The sequence below is a fragment of the Anser cygnoides genome, chromosome Z (assembly GCF_040182565.1).
Source record: "Anser cygnoides isolate HZ-2024a breed goose chromosome Z, Taihu_goose_T2T_genome, whole genome shotgun sequence".
NCBI lineage: Eukaryota > Metazoa > Chordata > Aves > Anseriformes > Anatidae > Anser > Anser cygnoides.
In genome coordinates, this window is record NC_089912.1 from 69,098,953 (window position 1) to 69,119,740 (window position 20,788).

General features: G+C 37.3%; 1 protein-coding gene across 7 annotated transcripts in view; it reads left to right on the top strand.

The window, feature by feature from the left end:
- GHR (growth hormone receptor) overlaps positions 1-20,026 on the top strand; it is a 139,161-nt gene extending 119,135 nt beyond the window's left edge. For all 7 annotated transcript variants that reach the window (XM_066988782.1, XM_066988784.1, XM_066988783.1 and 4 more), the window contains 7 exons: positions 3,204-3,333; positions 5,851-6,011; positions 7,061-7,239; positions 11,786-11,957; positions 14,116-14,206; positions 16,861-16,930; positions 17,210-20,026. In XM_066988782.1, coding sequence (XP_066844883.1) covers positions 3,204-3,333; positions 5,851-6,011; positions 7,061-7,239; positions 11,786-11,957; positions 14,116-14,206; positions 16,861-16,930; positions 17,210-18,172 — 1,766 coding nt within the window. In that variant the 3' untranslated portion in view covers positions 18,173-20,026. The remainder of the gene's footprint in view (positions 1-3,203; positions 3,334-5,850; positions 6,012-7,060; positions 7,240-11,785; positions 11,958-14,115; positions 14,207-16,860; positions 16,931-17,209) is intronic.
- Positions 20,027-20,788: the final 762 nt, after the last annotated feature.

The window sequence follows — 20,788 nt, forward strand, 5'->3', positions numbered from 1 at the left end:
TAGCTTTCCTCCATGTTTTCTGCTGCTGAATATATGTATTTAGCCAAGCATTATCTTGAATGAGGTGAGTGGTTTTGTTCATGACAATTTGACCATAACTTATTGGATCAGGTATGAAAAGAGCAAGTATGTTTCCGTCTTACATTTTGCTTTCCTAGTCTATTTTAAGTCTCAGTTTGACATCCTTTACTTTCAGTAGCCTGCTGCCTTTATGCCTAAATGCATTCAGCTGAGCTATTGTGTTCATTTATCACAGTCTGGTACAGTTTGTTCAGGAGATGGAGCTCACACAGTGTCCTGTACAATGTTGATCATAAAAACAAGAAATTCAGGAGATCTACCCCAAGAGTGCCAAGCATTACACAAGAAAATATTACAAGGTTTTCATCAGTCAGGCACAGAAAAAATGTGGCTTTGAAGGATGGAAACTCGACACAGAAATTGGAAGTGATCAATCAGAAGATCATTTTTGTTACAAATGGAACTGGTCATAAGGGAACAAAAATAGGAATTACAAACCAATAAACCAATAGTATATGAATCCTAGACAAACCTGTTCAGTGCTCAAAAATTCTTGTGCATGTTGAAGGAACACTTGCGAGATAAAGTGTTAAATCCTGTCTCAAGAGAGTGGAATAGAAAGTGGGGCCTTAAGAATACATTCCTCTGAATTTAGGGTATAAGAGACCAAGTCTCAATCTGCATTCTTTGTGCGCTAATCCTGTCCATTGCAACCAGCGGCACTTCTAGCTGCATTATTGCCCATTTTCTTAGAAGAGTTTGTATGCCTCATAGTCCTTAATTTAGCTTCTATGTAAAGGTGATAAATAGAACAGAATTCTAAGATACAGCAGTGTCTATACGTAAGAGCCTGCTGGACATCTCAAAATGTTTCGATTCCATTCAATTAATTTGGTCATGATAGGAAGTTACTGTGTGACTTTTTCTATTCCTGTCCTAGAGATGAGGACATGGTCTGCATGAGCTGTAAATATTGTAAGTTCTAGTTATAAATAAATGCAGGCATCAACAGAAGTACTCTAACTTAGGAGGGTTTTCCAGTATATCATTTTCTTAAATTCTTATACCTGTTTCAGTGAAACTAGCTATATTTATTCTTAATTCACATAGCTGAGGATAGAAACAGGAAAAGCCATAACATGTACTTCCTTGCACACTGTTTATAGAAAGAGGGAGAGTCGTGTCTTGTTGATTATAGGTATTATGCAATTGAGGCAATTTTACTCGTGTCTCTGAAGCAGAGGCACAAAATTTCATTTATTTTTCTTTGCTTTGTTTTTAAACAATGACTTGAGTTTTCACTAAGTTACAGAAAAAATACTAAATTTAATGTAAATTAAAGTTAAAGTTTGAAAGTTGAAACTATGATGAATAAAGAAAATATAAATACAATACTGTTCTTAAATCTCATATTCTATTTTATTTTAGATCTATGTTATAATAGTTTGCAATGTCATGGTCATGGGTTAATGAGGATTTCTGCCAGGTGAAGATTTTTTGATGAATGATGTGAAACTGTCTAAAAATTCAGATCAAGATCAACCAAAAGCATTTTGGGATATATGCCAAAGCCATCAAATACTGAATACCATACCATGCAAAATCAGGTGCCATGCCTGAATGTGTAATTTCAATATTTTCTGAAAAAGAAGTTTGATTTTTTTCCTTTTGCTGCAACATTTCATTTGAAAATGTCTTTCAACTTAAAAGATTAAATTTCTTTGAAATTCACTAAAATGGAAATTGCTGACTAAGGAAAAAAAAACATTTCTATTTAAATCTCTTTAATCAAACAGCAGTTATTTTAGGTTGGCAAGAAGAATTTCAAACTGGGGGGGAAAAGGGGGTGGATAGGTCAATATAGACTTATGAAACCTCTTATTTACACTCATGAGTTCAGGCCTTGTTCAATGTCCAAAGTGTGAAATGAGGCAATGGTATGGGGTGAGGAGAACAGAAATGCGTAATATTCATGTTTTAGTTACTGCCTGATATAGACACTCATCAGTGAAGAATGTAGAGGACACGATTTAAACCAATAAGCCAAAGAAATACAAATTACTTCGGCATTCAGTGTCTGCGTCTATCTGAGCTGTAAATAAAGGAGCTAATGTTCAAGAAGGCTACAAAATCCCCGTGCGTAGGAGGATGCATCTGCTGGATGTCTGTACCTTAGTGCTTTCTCAACTTTGAGGATAAATCTTTTGTACCAAATATTTACAGCTGTGATGCTGCAAAAATATTTCTGCAGAGCTTCCCATGCAGACTCCAGTAGCATTGTGTTGTCCTCTGGCTAGGGGTCATTTCACCTGTCATAAATACCTGACTAACACCCAAATTTTAGGTGCACAATAGAGAAATTTTCTTAAGTAGATTATCATATTTCCCAGATAGTAAGTGAAGAGAGGTAGACACCTCCATATGCATCTCCCTCTGGAAAGCTTTACAGGCCAAGTAGGAAATGCTGGCATTTTAGAATGACAGCTTGATTAGACCCTGAAAAATCAGGAAAGAAGTTACATACTTAACTTTATAAGCAGTGAATCATACCCACAACTTCTGTTTTTATTTTTTTCGCGGGGCTGACAAGGCTGACTAATTGCACTAGTTGTTTCGTGGATCTACATCACTTCAGTTTTGACAAAGAATAGAAAAGATGAGTATCAAAACAGCATGTGGCAGAACAGGCACATGCTTAGAGCTGCCCTTATCTCTGTCAGACCAAGGTTATATCTACACAACGTAACATACACAAACCTTAACTCAGTTCAAGGTAGCAATTCTAATGTTAACACTACGGGCCCTGACACATTGCAAAACTGCTCAGTTGGGTGAATACAGAGCTGCGGTTAGTCTAATACTGAGCTCTGCAGTACCACAGTTTCCTTAAAAAAAGTGCAGGGCTAATTCAGGTCTATCTGCACTGAACTACAGCTCCAGCATTGGCTTATCCCCACTCTTGGTGTCAGGCTGTGGGAATAACATTTTCACACACAGAAAAGAGAGCTTGACCCATCTTTCAAATTTGGCGGAACTTATATCTTGCCTCATTGTACATTGGCAATTGAAAGAAAAGTTAATTACTTATAAAAAATGCTGAATTTCATTTTAACAGTGCATTAGTCTGGCTTGTGGATTTCTTTATTTTGTCTCATTCTGTCTCCTGCCATTTTTCTTGACAGATCTTCTACGGTGGCCACAAATCAGCAAGTGCAGATCACCTGAACTGGAGACATTTTCATGTTATTGGACTGATGGAAATTTGTATAACCTCACTGCTCCAGGAACAATACAACTGTTATACATGAAAAGGTAATAATACGGAAACAGTGGAAGAAAGAGGAAAAGAGAGAGAAGTCATATACTCTCATATTCCTGTTACCTCATTGATGAGAAGTGATATGTGATATGAACCAGAATGTTTTTAAGGGCATAAAATTGTGTTTTAGGTGCATATTTTTCAATGTCACATTTGTTTGCTAAGCGTTATGCAGTCACAAGCATTACTTGGGAGACAATTTATAACACATTCCTACCAAATATAGGTCCAGATTTCAGAATCTGAAGTTGAACACTGTAGGGCTTTGGAAAGGAGTTTTTAATGGGGAACTTCGGTTTATTGCTCTGGAAAGGAGTTTTTAATGGGGAACTTCGGTTTATTCCTTATCAATTTAATAGCAGCTGTGAGATTCATTATGTGTGTGTACAGAAGAACAGTTTGAATACAAGCCCCTTTGAATTGTTATTAAAGTTACATAAAACCTTAATTGATCAATTGCTAGATTGAAGGCTGAATGTGCAGGTCCAGGTAAAAAGCCTGCTCAGAGTCTGGGGATTATGTTTCACTGAGACCTATTGGATTCAGATTCATATTTCACTTAAGCTTTTGTAATTTTCAGGTTGTTAGAATGATTAGCTGAAAAGAGAACATGCACGTTACCATGTTACCCAGTAATGGCTATTTAGGAAACAAAAGCCTTTTGTTCACAGGAATAGGAGGAGAGTGTGCGTTCCTGTTACATCTAATGTACTGGTTTTCAACCTTTTGATCTACAGACACTTCCTACAGGTGATGATACATTTGCTTAGGAAACAAGCTTAATGGCTAGGCTTGTTTTCTAACCACTTTTCGCAGAGTGCTCAGAAATACAGGGATCCAAGTTAAAACGACTATTTAAATGTAAATGTTGAGCTGACAGTTGTTAGTGGCATGCACCAAAAGCACAAACTTCAAAAATTAGACGTACAACAAAGAAGTACCACATACATTGAACAGATCATATATTTCATCTTGGCCTAGAAAAAATTAGTATACTGCAATAACAGATGTGAACTGAACAACCACATTAAAATTATTTCTGTTTCAATATGCAAGCAATATTTAAGGCTCAGGACTGAACTACATCAGCTAACACAATCTCCTGCTTAAGTTAAGCCATATTATCTGACCTCGTAGACCTTTATCAAGTCCTGACTTTGCCAGGAGCATTTCCTTTAGAAACCTGTCTGGTCTCATCAGCTGAATACAAGACCCTTGCCTATTGGCAGAAATGCTCCTCATTCCATTTATGTAGCATCTGCCTTTTTTACTTCTTAAGCACCCACTCCATCATTGAAGGATGCACTTGGAATAATTGTTTTAGCCTAATCCCTCTTCTGTATAGTTTGAACAGCTCTTAGTAAGAAAAGGCATTTACATGATGTTTTTAGCAAACCAAGACTATAATTTCTGAAAAGATCCCTACTCAGAACAGAAGATCTGTTCACTATGAGATATGTTTTCCTAAAATGACTTCAGAAATAATGAATATCTGAATACTTCAGAAATACCGAGTATCTGATGCTTTTCCTGTAGAATATTTCTAATAATATGGTTGTTCCCATTTTGCTTTAAATAAATAATTTTGGGGGTTTGGACCTGCTCGTTTGTTCCAGTTTGGTTGTGTGACCCTACACAGGGATCTGTGTTTCACAGTCTGAGAATTCATCCCATTCTATATAACTCTGCTGATTTCTCTTTGTTTAAGAGATGAAATGATATATATGAATATTATGTTTCCTGCTGCAATTCTTTTATTTACAGAGAACATTTGTAAATTTTTGAACAAAGTCAGAACGGAAAACCATCAGTGGTTTCATTGCTAGTACTTCCAACCCTGTGTTTTAGAAGTTCTGTATCCCAAGAAATTTAGCCCTTCCTCGCTCCCAGCACTGTATTTCTCTTCCTTTCTTTCACATCCCGCAGTTCTGGATTGTTTTGTGCCAGGTCTCCTCCAGCATTTGCCCTTGGGCACTTTCCCATTGGAGTAGTCAGTGCCCCAGTGCCTACATTCCCTTTCGGTTCCCCTGCAGAGGTTCCCTCTCCTCAGCCTTGCAGGTGGTGCAGCACTGATCTGCCTTAAAGACTGGCTTTCAATGTTTCAGATCTCATCATTTAGGTGGACATCTTACTGCAATTTAATTTTGCCTGAAGAAAAGTTGTTTAAATACATATTAAATTGACTAAAGTTCGTGTTTGCTGGCAGTCATTAACATAACAGTATGTGGCCTCTGACTGGTCTTACAGAAATGCCATCCAAAGCATACAAATGTCACTAACAGTACCTCTGAGAACTTAAATACATTTATGTAGCTTGCTTGGGTGGTTATTTGTCGTCAAATCACAGTATTATCACAGTATTGTAAATCATAGTAAATATTGGCATGTACTTCTCATTTCCATAGAAGATGTGACTTATCAACATTGTGTCTTGTAGCATCTATAATTTCTAGTTTGTAAAATCCATAAATCTCTCTCTCACGTATCTCATATTTTTGTTGTCATTCTAGGAATGATGAAGACTGGAAAGAATGTCCTGATTATATCACTGCAGGAGAAAATAGCTGTTATTTTAACACATCCTACACCTCTATATGGATACCATATTGTGTTAAGCTTGCCAATAAAGATGAAGTATTTGATGAAAAATGTTTCAGTGTTGATGAAATAGGTATGCTTCTATTGTGCATTTTACCTCTATATTTTTATACTGCAACAGGTGTGATTCTATAAGCTTTCATATAACTCATTCTGTATTTAAATTTCCCCCTCAGAAAAATTACTTTCTAAAAAAAATACAATACATAGGAGGGGATTTAGATTTGAAAATATGTAATGTGATCTACACCCAGAAAATAGTGCCACTGTTGAAAGCAAGCTAAAAGGTTAAAAGCAAATTTGTGTTTTTTTCTTTATGAAGACCAGTGTTCTCTCAGACATGTGGAGATGTTTTTGCTTTTGCTGTCACTCTGAGCCCTCTCAAATGGATGCTATGTAGCCTTGGTCAGCCTGAGTAAGGATGGTGTTAATATCTTGTTTCTGCAAAATTCTGGAACCAAGTAGATTTTTGTTCCTCAGTCAACACATGTGCAGAATCAGGACATTTAGCATTTCCAAGTGACACTTTATATTTATTGCAATATGAACTGTGACTGTCTGGACTTTCCAGACATTATTGCTTGTCCAGATCAGTGATGTATGGACATGCAGTTAACACTTTATTCCTGCAAGTGACTAGAGTACTCACTGTATCCTTTTCTTTAGTGCAGTAAAAGCCGAATCACTTTTCAGGTACAATTGTTTTTCAGTGTATTTCTGCATTATTTCTGAAGTCGTTACTGAATATTTATAGTTCTGTGTTACTTCAATTATAGTTTTTATTTAGTGAGAGAACTCTAAATATAAATTTTGATGGAGAGTTACTTATGCCTCAGTGTTCTATAAGCTGCTACTGGAAAATATATTTTAATAGGTAATTCATTCTTAGTCTTTTTTATTAGCTTTTCAGGTAAAATTTATGCAGAACACGTTGGTAGCAGGGTGCCTTCTTGTTATCAGGCTTCCAGTGACTTTGTCATTGACTCATAGGTTTTGATTTTAATCAGCAAATATGTGATTAATATGCTTTTTTAGTCCTGAAATCATTTAAGAGTGTGTAGTAAGAATGGTCATTTTGCATTGAAAACTGGCTGTTTCATTCCAAATACTCTGTTTAAACAGTACTACCTGATCCCCCTGTCCACCTTAACTGGACTCTGCTAAATACTAGTCAAACTGGGATCCATGGGGATATCCAAGTAAGATGGGATCCACCACCAACAGCAGATGTTCAGAAGGGATGGATTACTCTGGAGTATGAATTGCAGTACAAAGAAGTTAATGAGACAAAATGGAAGGAGGTATGGAGCAAATATTTATTATATGATAGTCATAGTACAGTGCAGGCTTGTTCTATCCTCTTTTATGCTATTTTGAAAAGCAACAGGATTGTAAATGCTAATTAGACAATATCTTGTGTCTTAAACAATATACCCATATTCTTTTAAAGTTTTCTCGCAAACATTGTAACATTATATGTAAAGATAGCTGGCACGCAGGATGATAGAGAGACCCTGAAATCCCTGAGTTAGATTAGAAAGTATAGCAGTAGTCAAATATACACAAGTTTTTCAAGAATAAAATATTTCTCTATTGTTTTCTTAAACCTCATCTATTTGAAAAAATGCATGGCATTTTTAGTAGTTAGAACAGGAATTTTTTCCTTGGAAAATGTCACCGTGTTGGTCAGATTCTTCAGGGTACTTATAAAGTTCTAGTATTTATAAATATTGTTTCAGTGGATTAAAAAATAAGTCAAAGATTGAATTATAATTTAAAATTTGATACAATAAACAAAATCAATGCAACACAGGTAAGACATACAGATTTCATGCAAGACAGCAAAGTGAAATTTGTGACTGTAGGGGTAGTCCATGAAAATGTATACTATGAAGTGTATATGCCTCAAATTTTTTTAAGTTTTCATTTGAAAATCACTGATTTATCATATAGTCAGTTTTCCTGTTATGGGGAAAAAGTTGTGCCCAGCTTACCTAAATGTATAGGCTGACTGCCAATATGTTGCAGAATATTTGCATATGGAGACTTCTCTCTGAATACATGCTCAATGCAGTAAGAACATCTTTTCAGAGCAGAAGCCATTCTTTATTTTCTTATTAATATGAACTGAGTTAAATGACAGAAAGGAAGCAGATAGTACTTTTAATCTACAAAAAGCAAGTTTACCAGCTGAAACATAGTCAAGTTGGTTTGTTGGCCTTCATCTATGAAAGACCTTGGAGCCCTTCTCACCTCTGATCTTTTCAACGTTATTTTTTTCTGTTTATCCTCATCCTTGTTAGTAAGTCTGAAGCCAAACAGGACTTATATTGTCTATAACTTTTTCCTAATACTTGTCTGAATTTCTCTCTATACTTGTTTAAGCTATATATATGGGGTTGAAATTAGATGATCTTTAAGGCCCCTTCCAACCCAAAACATTCTGAGATTTCATGATTCTATATCTACTGTATTGCCTCTATATTTTAAGTGAATTGACTTAACTTTAGGGAGTAAATAAGTACTCCTTAACAATTTGATAATCTGCAGAGTTTTTATGAGATTTACAAAAGCAGGTGGAACTACAGGTACTTCTTTAAAAATGCACATTTTGATTTTTTTATAAGCCTTTAGATATCAATCATAAATCCCCTACTAAACCATTGTTCTTGCTCCAGTATCATCAATAATTACAGTATGCCTTGAGAATGGTTCTCCTCATGAGAGCAAACCTTGAAGTTCAGTATTTCTTCTTGCAGAAAACAGATACTGCTGAATACTGTACTTGCCTCAAGAAAAACAGTACTATAGATTATGTTGTACTGGAGCTGTACATATTGTATGTTATTGTACCTTTCATTTTAAAAGCACAAACATGACATTGAGAACCTACCAATTAGAACACAAAAGAGAAATTTCTGAACAAAAACTTGGTATGGACATAGACAATGGCAAAACTCTTAGTAACAGTAGTGTAGCAGCAGTTTCACTCTGCATTCACAAACACCTTCTAAAATAAGTGTTGAAGCAGTAAAGAGAGGGATATGTGTTACACTGGTACTAAATTGCTAGTTTTATGCACAAAGGATAATCTCAGACTGCATAAATATATAATAATGGTTTGTACATATAACTGATCCAAAAAACGATATAGAAATGAATTCATAGTGCTTAAATTCTAAGTCACCCCCTTGCTGAGATTTCCATCTAATTTTTTTAGAGGTTTGGGGATGAACCTGTTTAATATTTCATACATCATACATTTTTTCAATCAATTTGCCAACTGAAAATAATGTATGTATTGAAAGAGGACTAAGACATTAATTGGTAAACTATTACAACAGTAAGTTGCAGTGATAAGAGGATCAAAATTATTTTGAAAACCTTGCTAAATACAATACAATCCCCACCCTTATAGAATGTCTGGTTTTGAGACAAAGCCAAATTTCATCTGGTTCACAATTTGAAAAACATTCGTTGTTGGTACTAGCCCCTTGCTGGGTATCATCTTAAAATTCTACTCTTTTATGATGAAGTGTTGTCCATTACAGTCACTAGACTAAAACTGAAGAGGGCTAGACCAGCGAGGGCTCTGCTGGCTCTGCTAAGTTGTTGGATTTTGGATGGGAAAGGTCAATTTCTTAATGCAGTGAAGTGTGCTTAGGGCAGGGAAGCATGGCATGCTACCTCCACCGCTGCATCCCCACAGCACTGTGTCTGAGCTGGTTAACCCTCCTGAGACACTGGGCTTACTAGTCTGCAGGGTGCTAAACTCATCCCCCTACACTGCCTTAGGTGTGCAACCTACTACCTGTGTGTGGTGTGGGTGTCCCACTTGGCACTGTGCCTGCCCTAAGGGTACCTCCAAGCCTCTCCCCGGCCGTGCATCTCCCAGGCCTCACCGCAGGGTCAGCGGCAGCCACGGCCACGGGGCCTGTCGGGCCTGGGCCAGCCTCTGCCGCCGGTGCCTCCCAGCCACCGGGGCTCCGTCCCACCGGGGACAGGGCTGCTCCTTGGCCTGTTTTAACGCCACCTTGCAGACGGGCAGCACTGTCACAGCCCAGCATGGCCGTGGGTTTTCACTCAGCAGAATATGGCAATCAGATCGTAGCCCTGCGCTGACCGAACGGCATGCCGCAGACACAGCAACCCAGTAGTCTGCATCCGAAGCTCCCCTTCAGATACTTTTAATGTTTGTTGTATGCTGCGTGCATTTTCCTTAATTATATTATCGCATCTCTGCCATATGGTTTTTAATTAATTTTGTCCATATGAGAAATGCTATTCATCTCTCCAGTTCATGCTCTAACTTCTCTGTTCTATACATCTTATGTGAAGTTTTGTTAGTCCACTGATGGACTGGAGGCATCCTGCCCATTAACCAGTTACCTGCTCTGTAGCAACCCTTGCAATTTCAGGTCACTGCAGTTACACAGCTGCAGCAATTCTACTTCACATCCTTCAGTGCTCCATTTTGGCCTGCATACTGCCTTTTCCAAGTGCTGCTGTTATCTGGGGTGCATAAAATTTTGTGTGGCCAGCACCCCTCTCCTAAGTATCTCCATTAGTTGCTCCAGAAAAAAAAAACACAATGCGTTGTTACGTGCTGTAAATCTGCAGTGTGCTATGTTTTATGGCTTCATCGCACAAAATTAGTAAACTAGATTAGCATAGATCATATTCCCTTCCCAACACTTTCGAACTGGATTGATTTACCATATTATAAACCTCTGTGATGCATAGAGCAATGGTTCTGCAGGATCTTGTGCTCATCCACTAACAGAGAAAAGCAGTCTGTCTGATCACTGCCTTGTCCAAAATCTCACCACTTACCTGTCAGAACACTCAGGTCTAGAGGCATAAAGGATCACGGGTACTCCACAGATCATGGCTAACAATAGAAATTGTTTCAAATTTAGATTATGCAGCCACAGCGGTTATTGGATTGGGTTGTTCATTCTTCTTTGAAATCCCCAATAGGTATTGTTTTTCAGATGTTTTAATTCTTAGCCCACAGTGAGTTTTGCCAGTATCATCCTTCTGAAGTAAAAGTAGAGTATAACAACTGCCACATGGATTTATATTTTGTGCACATTTTCCTTGTTTTTCTTTACTTTTGTTGGGCTGTTGGAGCTCAAATGCGTATTCTGAGAGAAGCAGTAGAAGAGAGATTTCACATACTAAGACTTACGGTGTGACTTCCAACATAGTTTGATATGCAGCAGTAAGTAAGAATGTTGTAACTAATACATAATATAGAAGTCTCAAGACCTGCAATGTGATACCAGTTCTACCAAAGTCTCCATACATTATCCCATTTTATATATAGTTGAAGATTTGGGGAGCTATGCAGCCTTCCCAAAATAATTATGTTTGTAAGATATAATAAATTTGGTTAGAAGACCTTTAAATAATTTTTCTTCTTACAATTAATTCCGTAGTGGAAACTGCAGTTGTTTTAAGATATCCATGTGACTTTAGCAAGGTTTTTGGCACTATGAAGTCAATAATGTTGTGTCAACAGTAGGAAGGATTTTCAGCTTGGTACCATCAGTGGGAGATATTCACACTACCCACTTAGAGCATATAACTGGGGGCAGCTGTCTTTTTTCACTGTTTATTTAGAGACCTTGGAATCTCTTTTGTTTGGTCGTCTCAATCACAACAAAACGCAATAGCTAGTAAGTCTGAAGTAAATGATGTGAATTTTCTCTGAACTCTTCTCAATGTATTCTTGAAGTTCCAGGTAGCAAAATGCCTTTAAATGTTTATTTCTGAAATCAAGAAGTAGTGTTAAATTGCAGGTACAACTCAAACAAATAAATCACAGTCATTCTGTCTTTACAGTTAGAACCCAGGCTCTCAACAATGGTTCCACTGTACTCTCTGAAGATGGGACGAGATTATGAGATACGAGTCCGATCAAGACAACGTACCTCCGAAAAATTTGGGGAGTTCAGTGAAATCCTCTATGTATCTTTTTCTCAAGCAGGCGTTGAATTTGTTCATTGCGCTGAAGGTAAATAAGTGAGGTGCAATGAAGTGTTTTTATAACCATTGCTGTCTTTATGCCGTTTTTTTTCTCCTTCCTTTTGATGTGGTATACTTAAATGGATTGATAATTCAGCCTACCACATGAAAATCATTTGGTGAGATTGAGAATGTGCAAGTTCCATACACAGGTTCAGAAATACATTCAGCAAGACTGTTTCCCAGCTCATCAGAGAACAAAAGTGCAGATAGTTTTAAGGAATAATAACAGCTTTTGCAAATGCTATAGAGCCTAAAATAAAGACAGTTAAATCTCATCCTTCATTGTGTAAGCTGAGCACTCCAGCAACAAAGAGGAGAATTTTCATTAATAAGGTGTTATAATATTTGCTGACTTTATTATCAGAATGATGTGCTTTCCTGATCTGCCCAGTACAATCAAGGACAGCGTTGTTCTTTCTTTTGTGGTTGTAGTTGTTTTTAAATTGCTGTTAAAAACGGAAGAACAAGCAACCATTGGGCACCACATTTTTTCTATGAAGGGAATGAGACAGTGCCTTTTCCTAGAGCATTCTCAGGTCTGAGCTACTAAATTAACTCTTCAAAATATGAAGTCATTAGCAAATTGTTTTAACAAACTGCTTTGCCTCTTTTTCCAGAATATTAGTTTAGGAGTTAAATCAAACCACTCATAACTCTTATCTTTCTAAGTCTTGACATAGTCCCCTTTTTAACTCATTGCATTACTAATTTTCATTCCTCATTTATATTATTACAGCTAATATTCCATCCACGTTGTTTCGTTACCCCAAATCAATCTGCATTATCAAGGTTTTCATATGAACAAAATTAAAATACTGTGAAAATCTAAGGCCATCATACTAGCACAGTTTTCCTCAGTCACTACAATCCAAATTCTGCAAGTTGATTCTTATCTGTACGTCTCACATAGCAGCAGTGATCTTATTTGCTGGATCAGTTCTCTTCCATGTACAGCACTGCTGAATCAGGACACAAATTGGAAGTACACAGGGCAAAATTGAGAAAGCATAAGATGGGTCTGGCAAAATGTATTCTTCCTTGTTTTGTATTTCACCTTTAGGAACACAGACTTGAAATTTTCCGTGTTAAAAGTTATGTATTTAAATTGTAATATAGTATTCTAAGTTTTTGTAGAAGGTAGACTCTGCTCTTACTGACATTAGAAGAAGTTACTGGTTCTCCATTAAAATAGGGACCTGTCTAACACAGACATCTCTAGATAGAACTTTAAATACTCAGATTCAAAAAAGTGCAGTCAAAACTTTAAGATGGGAGCAGATGCCTAAAACTGGTGCCTAAAAATATTTTTTTCCCAAAAGGCCATATATTTATGTTCATGTATAGAATTCTAAAACTCCCTGTCCAGTATTTCTTGGCCCAAAAAATGAGTGAAGTTGGTATGGAAAACTTAAATTTGGGAACAAATTAAAAGAAACTAAGGCTAAAGCAGAATAAAGTTTTCTATACTTTGTGTTCTACAGTGTTGGTGCAAGTATGATGAAATTGACAGTATTTAAAAGATAAAGCATTTCATTTATCAACCTTTTTTTTTGTTCCTGCCAAATCACTTCAATTAATGACCTTTTTTTTTTTATTTTTTTGCAACTGGTTGTTACAGCCCATGACACAATTAATGTTCTGCCTTTAGAAAGAGTAATATTCTGCCTTTGGAAAGAGTAATATTATGGCTTTTGATGCCACCATATTTTAGTTTCTAAGAGAGAAGAATACTTTGTCTATGATTTAGTGGAGTTACATTCTGTTAATGATGTTCTCTCAGTTTAGGCAAACAGAACCCATAGCATGCTCTGCAACGAGACTACTGGTAGTGTGTCCCAAGCAGGCAGAATTTTCTGCTTGTCTTGTTTCTTTACATGTATTATCAGTGCCAAGATCCTATTCATATCAAAAAGCTCACTCTGTTTTTGCAGGGAGTCTTGGTAGTGTCATGAATGCAGTACAGAAACTATTGATACCAAAGGGTGTTTTTATTTCTTCTTGCTACAGAACTTCAACATTTATGTAACCAAAAATTCTTCTGTAAGTTTTTATGACTTTGGAATTCTTGTGGCAGAGAAGGTGGAAGTTAAAGATGCAACAGAGGTGCAGATTCCTGCTAATATGTTTTTCTTCTGTGTTTTCAGAAATCGAGTTTCCATGGTTCCTAGTTGTTATCTTCGGAGCATGTGGGCTGGCCGTAACAGTGATCTTAATCCTGTTGTCTAAACAACCGAGGTAGGGATCTTTGTCCATCAGATTTTATTTACTTGTAGTTTAAAAAAAGGGTGCTTCAACTTTTTCAAATTTGGGGGAGTAGAAATTATTTTGACTGTTGCTGTCCATCCACTTAAGTTACATGGATGTTGGTATATGTACGTACTGATCCTGATCCTTGAGCAGGAGGAATCTGATTATTTTGACAGCTTCCATTCCTTTTAGATTGCAGAATATTTTATAATACAGTATTTACTTAGTTAATTTACTTAGGCTTTGAAGGAGGTTTTTTTTTGTCCATTCAAATTTTGTAAACGCTGTGTTTACACACTTCCTGTTCAAAAGTTTCACTCAAACATATGGCTTTATATTTGTTTTTGTTCTTAGACTATTCCAGTAATCTGACTAGTTCTTTATTGAGCCAAGGAAAAGAACTTGAGTCATAGAGCAGTATTTGGTATCTGTGGATAGACTGCCGCTCCTGTAAATAACAGGAACAAAATAAAACAAAACTCAGGATTGTGTCATTTATAAAAAAGACACGATGGCACATTTATAAGAATGACAGAATGGTCTCAGAGTGAACTCATCCCCTAAAACATGTGTTCAGGGATGGGTTTTGGCAGAACTAATTCACCTTAGATGTCATTACAATACTGTCCTAGACTATGGAGCAACACCATGGTCCAGCCCCAGTGCACACAGGCATGTTGTTAGTGGTGTTATATATACACATGAAAAGTGGACACTGAGGTGTTTTGCATATACCAGTATAGAGACAAGTCACTGAAATAGAAACAAGATGGTGCAGTTGGAGCTACCTCTAAAAAAATAATTTAGGCAAGCAGCACTGCACTTTAGCAGTGTTTAACTTCCAGTAAGCCACTTCCTACAATAGCATCCTGATCCTGGAGTTAAGAGCAAGGCTCCCAGTACAATGCGTGACGAAAGCTAGATATGTCAGATTGGTGCAGGGAGATCTCACACGTTGGACCAGGAGCTTTCCACTCAACACAATGAGGAAGAAGAGGCTTGGTCACAAAAAACCCTGAGGGATGAAGCATGTCTCTGATCACAGCTCATTTTCTTCAGTGCTAATCATGATTGCTGGAGAAGGCTTTTGTCCACTAAATACCCTTTATCCGGAATGTATTTCTGGACCTATAGGCCTCCGTTTCCTCCAATCTGGTGCATATGCGTGTTGTACAGGGAGTGGCAACACCTCCTGCAGAGGAGATAGAGGCTGCACAGATTTCCAGCAGTGCAAAATATCCAGGTTGTTTCTTCCTGTATCTGAAAAGATCCCAATTCATATTTCTTCAGCTCTGATCCGACAAGTTCTGAACTAGGCTCTCTAGGACAGATGCCCCAGGTTTAGGCTATTTAGGCTCTTTGAGAGTTGAGAGATGCAGGCTTAAGCTACCTGAGGCTGAGAAAGGTGCTGAGTGTAGTTTTCCCTCCTTGATTATTTCTCGAGGCAGAGAGCGGTAAACTCTGTCAGCTGTTTTGTTAGCTGCAGTGCCCAGTCCTGCCAGAATACCTGATTTGTGGATTCAACTGGAAATGCAAATCTTAAACTAGTACACTGACAGCCCAGCCAGTGCACAGCTAGCACAGCCCCTCCAGGGATTAAGTGGAAAATCACAGGATTTCTGGCTCTCATTGAGGCTCACTGGGCAGAACTTTTGAGGGTCTGCCAAAAAACAAAAACAGCTGGGGAATGTGGGCCTTCTGTAGTTAAGCAGAAGGTGCCTGAATTTCTCTCTAGCACTTCTTAAGACTCCTTTGGTAATCCCTGGACCTTACCAAGGGATTTTACATTACATTGCTTTACATTACAGCAAAATTAATAATGCGATTTGTTTCTACCATTCTCACCATTTACCTTCTAAAATAGGCAAGTAATCCAGTATAAAGACAACACTGAATTTCTCTTCTGGGGAGTAGAGTTTATCTGTTTGTAAAAGAAGCAGGGAGGTAAAATGGAGGAGGATAGGCATCACCCACTGATGCTGGATTATTATCAGTGTTATTTTCCCAAAGAATTTGAATCTCTTTTTATGAAGGGTTAGAAAAATACCTGTTTTCACAGTATGCGCATGCATAAGCAAGTTGCTTAGTCTCTGTCTACAAGGACAAAACTTTGTTGTTATTATATATTACTTTTCGCATTAATAATTCAGAAAACAGAACAGTCATAGAGATAAAATACTGGCCTACATTTTTGCTGTTGTGTTTCTGTTTTATTTATTAGTTCTAAAGTAATTCATTCTTTTCACCAACTCCCTTTTTCTGTTCCCCTCTTTAAATTTATTGGGCTTATGCAAGACTACTTTATCCCTCAAAAAAAAACTTTGGGAAATTACATAAAAAGGGAAAGTATTGACAATGCTTTAGGAATTTACTCTCCTATGAGCGTTAAAGTAACAGAATGGTGTCAGAATGGAGTCCAGCATAAGTGTGTATGATTTCAGCAGGGCAGGCTGCAGAAAGCTTTTTTTATTATTTGAAATGAGAGAAAAATAACAATCATTCTTTTCCTTAGCACTACTTTAAATTGAATTTTCAATCATTTCAATTTTTAAGTAAGTCTAAACACAATGTAAAGCTCTTTTCTTTCTAGCTTCCTCAAAAAGGACTGCTGTAAATTAAAAACAATCATTTATTTTTTCCAGGTTAAAAATGCTGATTTTTCCCCCTGTGCCAGTTCCAAAGATTAAAGGGATTGACCCAGATCTCCTGAAGGTAATGTTGTGCTTTAAAATCTACAATGGGAATCGCAGCAGTAGTAACAGGTAACAATTGTTGTCTCAAGCAGAACAAATTTGTATGAAAAAAATGCTACATTTTATGGCAACATGGGGGAGCTGCCACAAATTCGTTTTCAAAAATACAGGAACAACAAAAAAAAACCACCTTGCAGTTATTAGATCAACCGCAGTTACTTTTGCTTAAATTGACATCATAAAAGCACAAACATTGTTATTCTTTCCTTTGCAACATCCTTTTTTTCTTGTTTTATAGAAAGGAAAGCTAGACGAAGTGAACTCCATCTTAGCCAGCCATGACAGCTACAAGACACAGCTATACAATGATGACTTGTGGGTCGAGTTTATTGAGTTGGACATAGATGACTCCGATGAAAAGAACAGAGTCTCAGACACCGACAGGCTCCTGAGTGATGATCGTCTGAAATCACACAGTTGCTTGGGAGCAAAGGATGATGATTCTGGACGGGCCAGTTGTTGTGAACCAGATATTCCAGAGACAGACTTCAGTGCAAGCGACACGTGTGACGCCATCTCTGATATTGATCAGTTCAAAAAGGTAACTGATAAAGAAGAAGATCTCTTGTGCCTTGACAGGAAAGATGATCACGAGTCCGTTCCAACTCTTGCTGACACAGACGCCCAACAGCCGCATACCAGTACTCAGCCTGAACGTAGCGAGTCGTGGCCAGCTTTTGCAGACAGCACCGACTCAGCTAGTCCATCAGTCCATACCCAGCTCAGTAACCAGAATTCCTTGACAAACACTGACTTCTATGCGCAAGTGAGTGATATTACTCCAGCAGGCAGTGTTGTACTTTCACCAGGGCAGAGATCCAAGGTGGGGAGAGCACAGTGTGAAGGCTGCACAGAACAAAGCTTCACCATGGACAGTGCCTATTTCTGCGAGGCAGATGTGAAAAAATGTATTGCTGTGACTTCCCAGGAAGAGGATGAGCCGCACGTGCAGGAGCAAAGCTGTAATGAGGACGCTTACTTCACCACAGAGAGCCTTACCACTAGTGGTGTCAGTCTTGGGGCTTCAATGGCAGAAACCCCAAGTTTGGAGATGCCTGTCCCAGACTATACTTCTATCCATATAGTTCACTCTCCACAAGGCCTTGTGCTCAATGCAACTGCACTGCCTGTGCCAGAGAAAGAATTCAACATGTCTTGTGGCTATGTGAGCACAGACCAGCTGAACAAAATCATGCCGTAGTTCTCCTTTGACTAGGTGTGTGCAGTATTTCACAGCAGAGAGTCAGCTTGGGCTTGTATGCTGAAACCAAAATGAAGTCTAAACGTTTCTCGTGGTTCTTATAATTTTATCTCAAATGTTGAAACATAAAATATTCATCAAAATATTCCTATTGTTCTGTAAATATTATCTATGAATTTGTCTTGAGACTGTTTTACTAGCCGTGACTGTCTTGTTCTCGTGGGTGTTGATTTTTGTGATACTAAACATTGAAATGACTATGTTTAATGTACAGTAAATCATGCTTTTTGATAAAGCTAAAAATCAAGTGGTCTAAAATCTAAGAATTTAGTAAAAATCGTGCTGTTGACAGAGATCTTTATATCAATAATTGGGAACTGAGCATAGGTGAAAAAACAAAAGTAGTTTGAATAAAACATTTTATTTTCATCTATATAAATTAATAAAATGTATTTTAATATTTTAGTCAAAAAAGCATAGATGTTTTATATTACACTACACACTGTAGTTTAATTATGATGACCCATCCAAGGAATGTAATTACTGCGATCTTAAAAAGGAGTTTTCTGTTTTACAAATTTTTTGTTTGCAGCAAAAATTAAAAATAGATTTTTACAGAGCCATTTTATACCTCCAGAGAAATCTTAGAGAAATTTTGAAATATTGTAGGAACTTAACAGCAACTGATCCTATTACTTTCTTATGGTGACTAATATAGAAATATATAGAAAATTTAAAGTTTTATAGAAAACTTTAAACTATACAAATTATTTGGACAAAAGATTCTGTTCTTCGTCAAGTTCTGCTTAATGATAATAATATACTTTTTTATAAGCAAGATTTTGTTGACCACAATATTAAATAGTGTGGAACTACACTTTAATTGAAAAATTTTGAAAACACATGAATAAGCTCTGGTGACTTAACAGCGTAATCTTTTCATATTTGACCAAGTTCTGAAGCCCTCCAACAGCCAAAGCTACCGCTACAGTTATTGTTTGTGCCACATAAAGTATTGGTTAAGAAAATAAAACAAGGACTTCAGGATTTGGCCAACAGTTGATTTTTAAAGCTAAAACTGGGTTGAAAGGCTTCAATGGAACAAGCGAATTGAATACAGTATTGTTCAAAAGAGTTTATCTTCTTTGCAGCCTAACAGCATCTCCTTTGACTGCGTTAGGCAGACTTTCTTAGGAAAGGCGAGAAAACCAAAACTCAGTGGGAATGCTCTCTTTGTTATTAAGTATACTAAGAGCTTGATAGGGCTTTGCAATGAAATGTTATTGCTTCAGAAGTTACCTTGCTAGGCTATAGTTCCGTCATGACGGGGTTCTTCTGAGAAAGCAAATGGGGATGTTCATTGCCGTTGTCTGACCTGAACAGCGTGTGAAGTGCAGTGAATGCAGGTCTTGCTCACGATGTCTCCCACTGAACTCACTGATGCTCTCTTTGTGACCAAGGGCTACAGGACTGGGCCCAACTATTCAGTGGGATTTTTACATTTAGCATGTACTTTATGGTAAATGTGCATTAGATATTCTGCTAATTTGCTGCTATATTTTTCTAACAGCTACATTATTTAGTTTCATATAAAATTTCATAGATGATAGACACTAATGCAAGTAATGCCTATGTGTGTGTTTGGAAGAAGTTTCTTACTCTGTTTCTATTGCCAAAAATAGTTAAATACCTCAATCAAACTCAGAATGTCATTTTGGTACTTTACTGGTCACACAAGCCATTATAAGCCGGTCAGAAGATGTGTCTTTCAGTTTCTATTTAACTTTCCTTATGTCAGTGTTTTGTTTGTTTTCCTCAAAGTTTAATAAATGTATTGTCTTTGATCTGTCCTGACACACTGTGTTTATTTCAGATAATTGAGTGCTTATGGAGAAGAGAGATTCTGTCAGGATCAAGTATTTCTGATTGAATAAAGTAGAACACATCTTTCCTTAGAAGAGAAGCAATACCTGCTGGATTCAGTGTTTTCACTGGCTGATATGTATATAGTTAAAAATAGAAGTACAGGCCTAAATTTATAGATAGAGATTGGACATGCTGTACCCAGAACTGGCCCAGACGTGTTACTAATTTAGCAGACCAGTTTACCTTTGGCTGGAACAGCCTGTGGTTGCAAATAAATAAACTGCATTAGCTCAAGATTTACACCTACAATTCAATCTACAAATCAGATATTCTGACACACCTCGATAGTTATTTACAGTTATACCCAAAACCTACCAGTATTTGAAAAGTCAGAAACAGCAGATAGTCTGTCTCTGTGAAAAATGCCATATTTTGAATGTTTCCCAGTGTGTAATGTAGTAATTTACTACTGTCAGTCTTCTCTATCCAGGGGTAGAGAGGGAGCTGTTGGAGTACAACTGGACACTGGTAAACCCTTTCCTCCCCAGGGAATCAGTGTATGATTCAGTTCCTTCTACCCAGGAGTCCAGTGACATGTGAGGTATATAATCAGGCTTCCAGGTGCTGATCCGAACAGCACAGGTCTATTGTAGATTCTGTCTCATCTAAAAGCCAAAAGGATGGTAGATTTGGCAGCTGAATCAATCCTCAGTGGACAGAAACAGCTCAAGGAAAGTAAACGTATTTGTG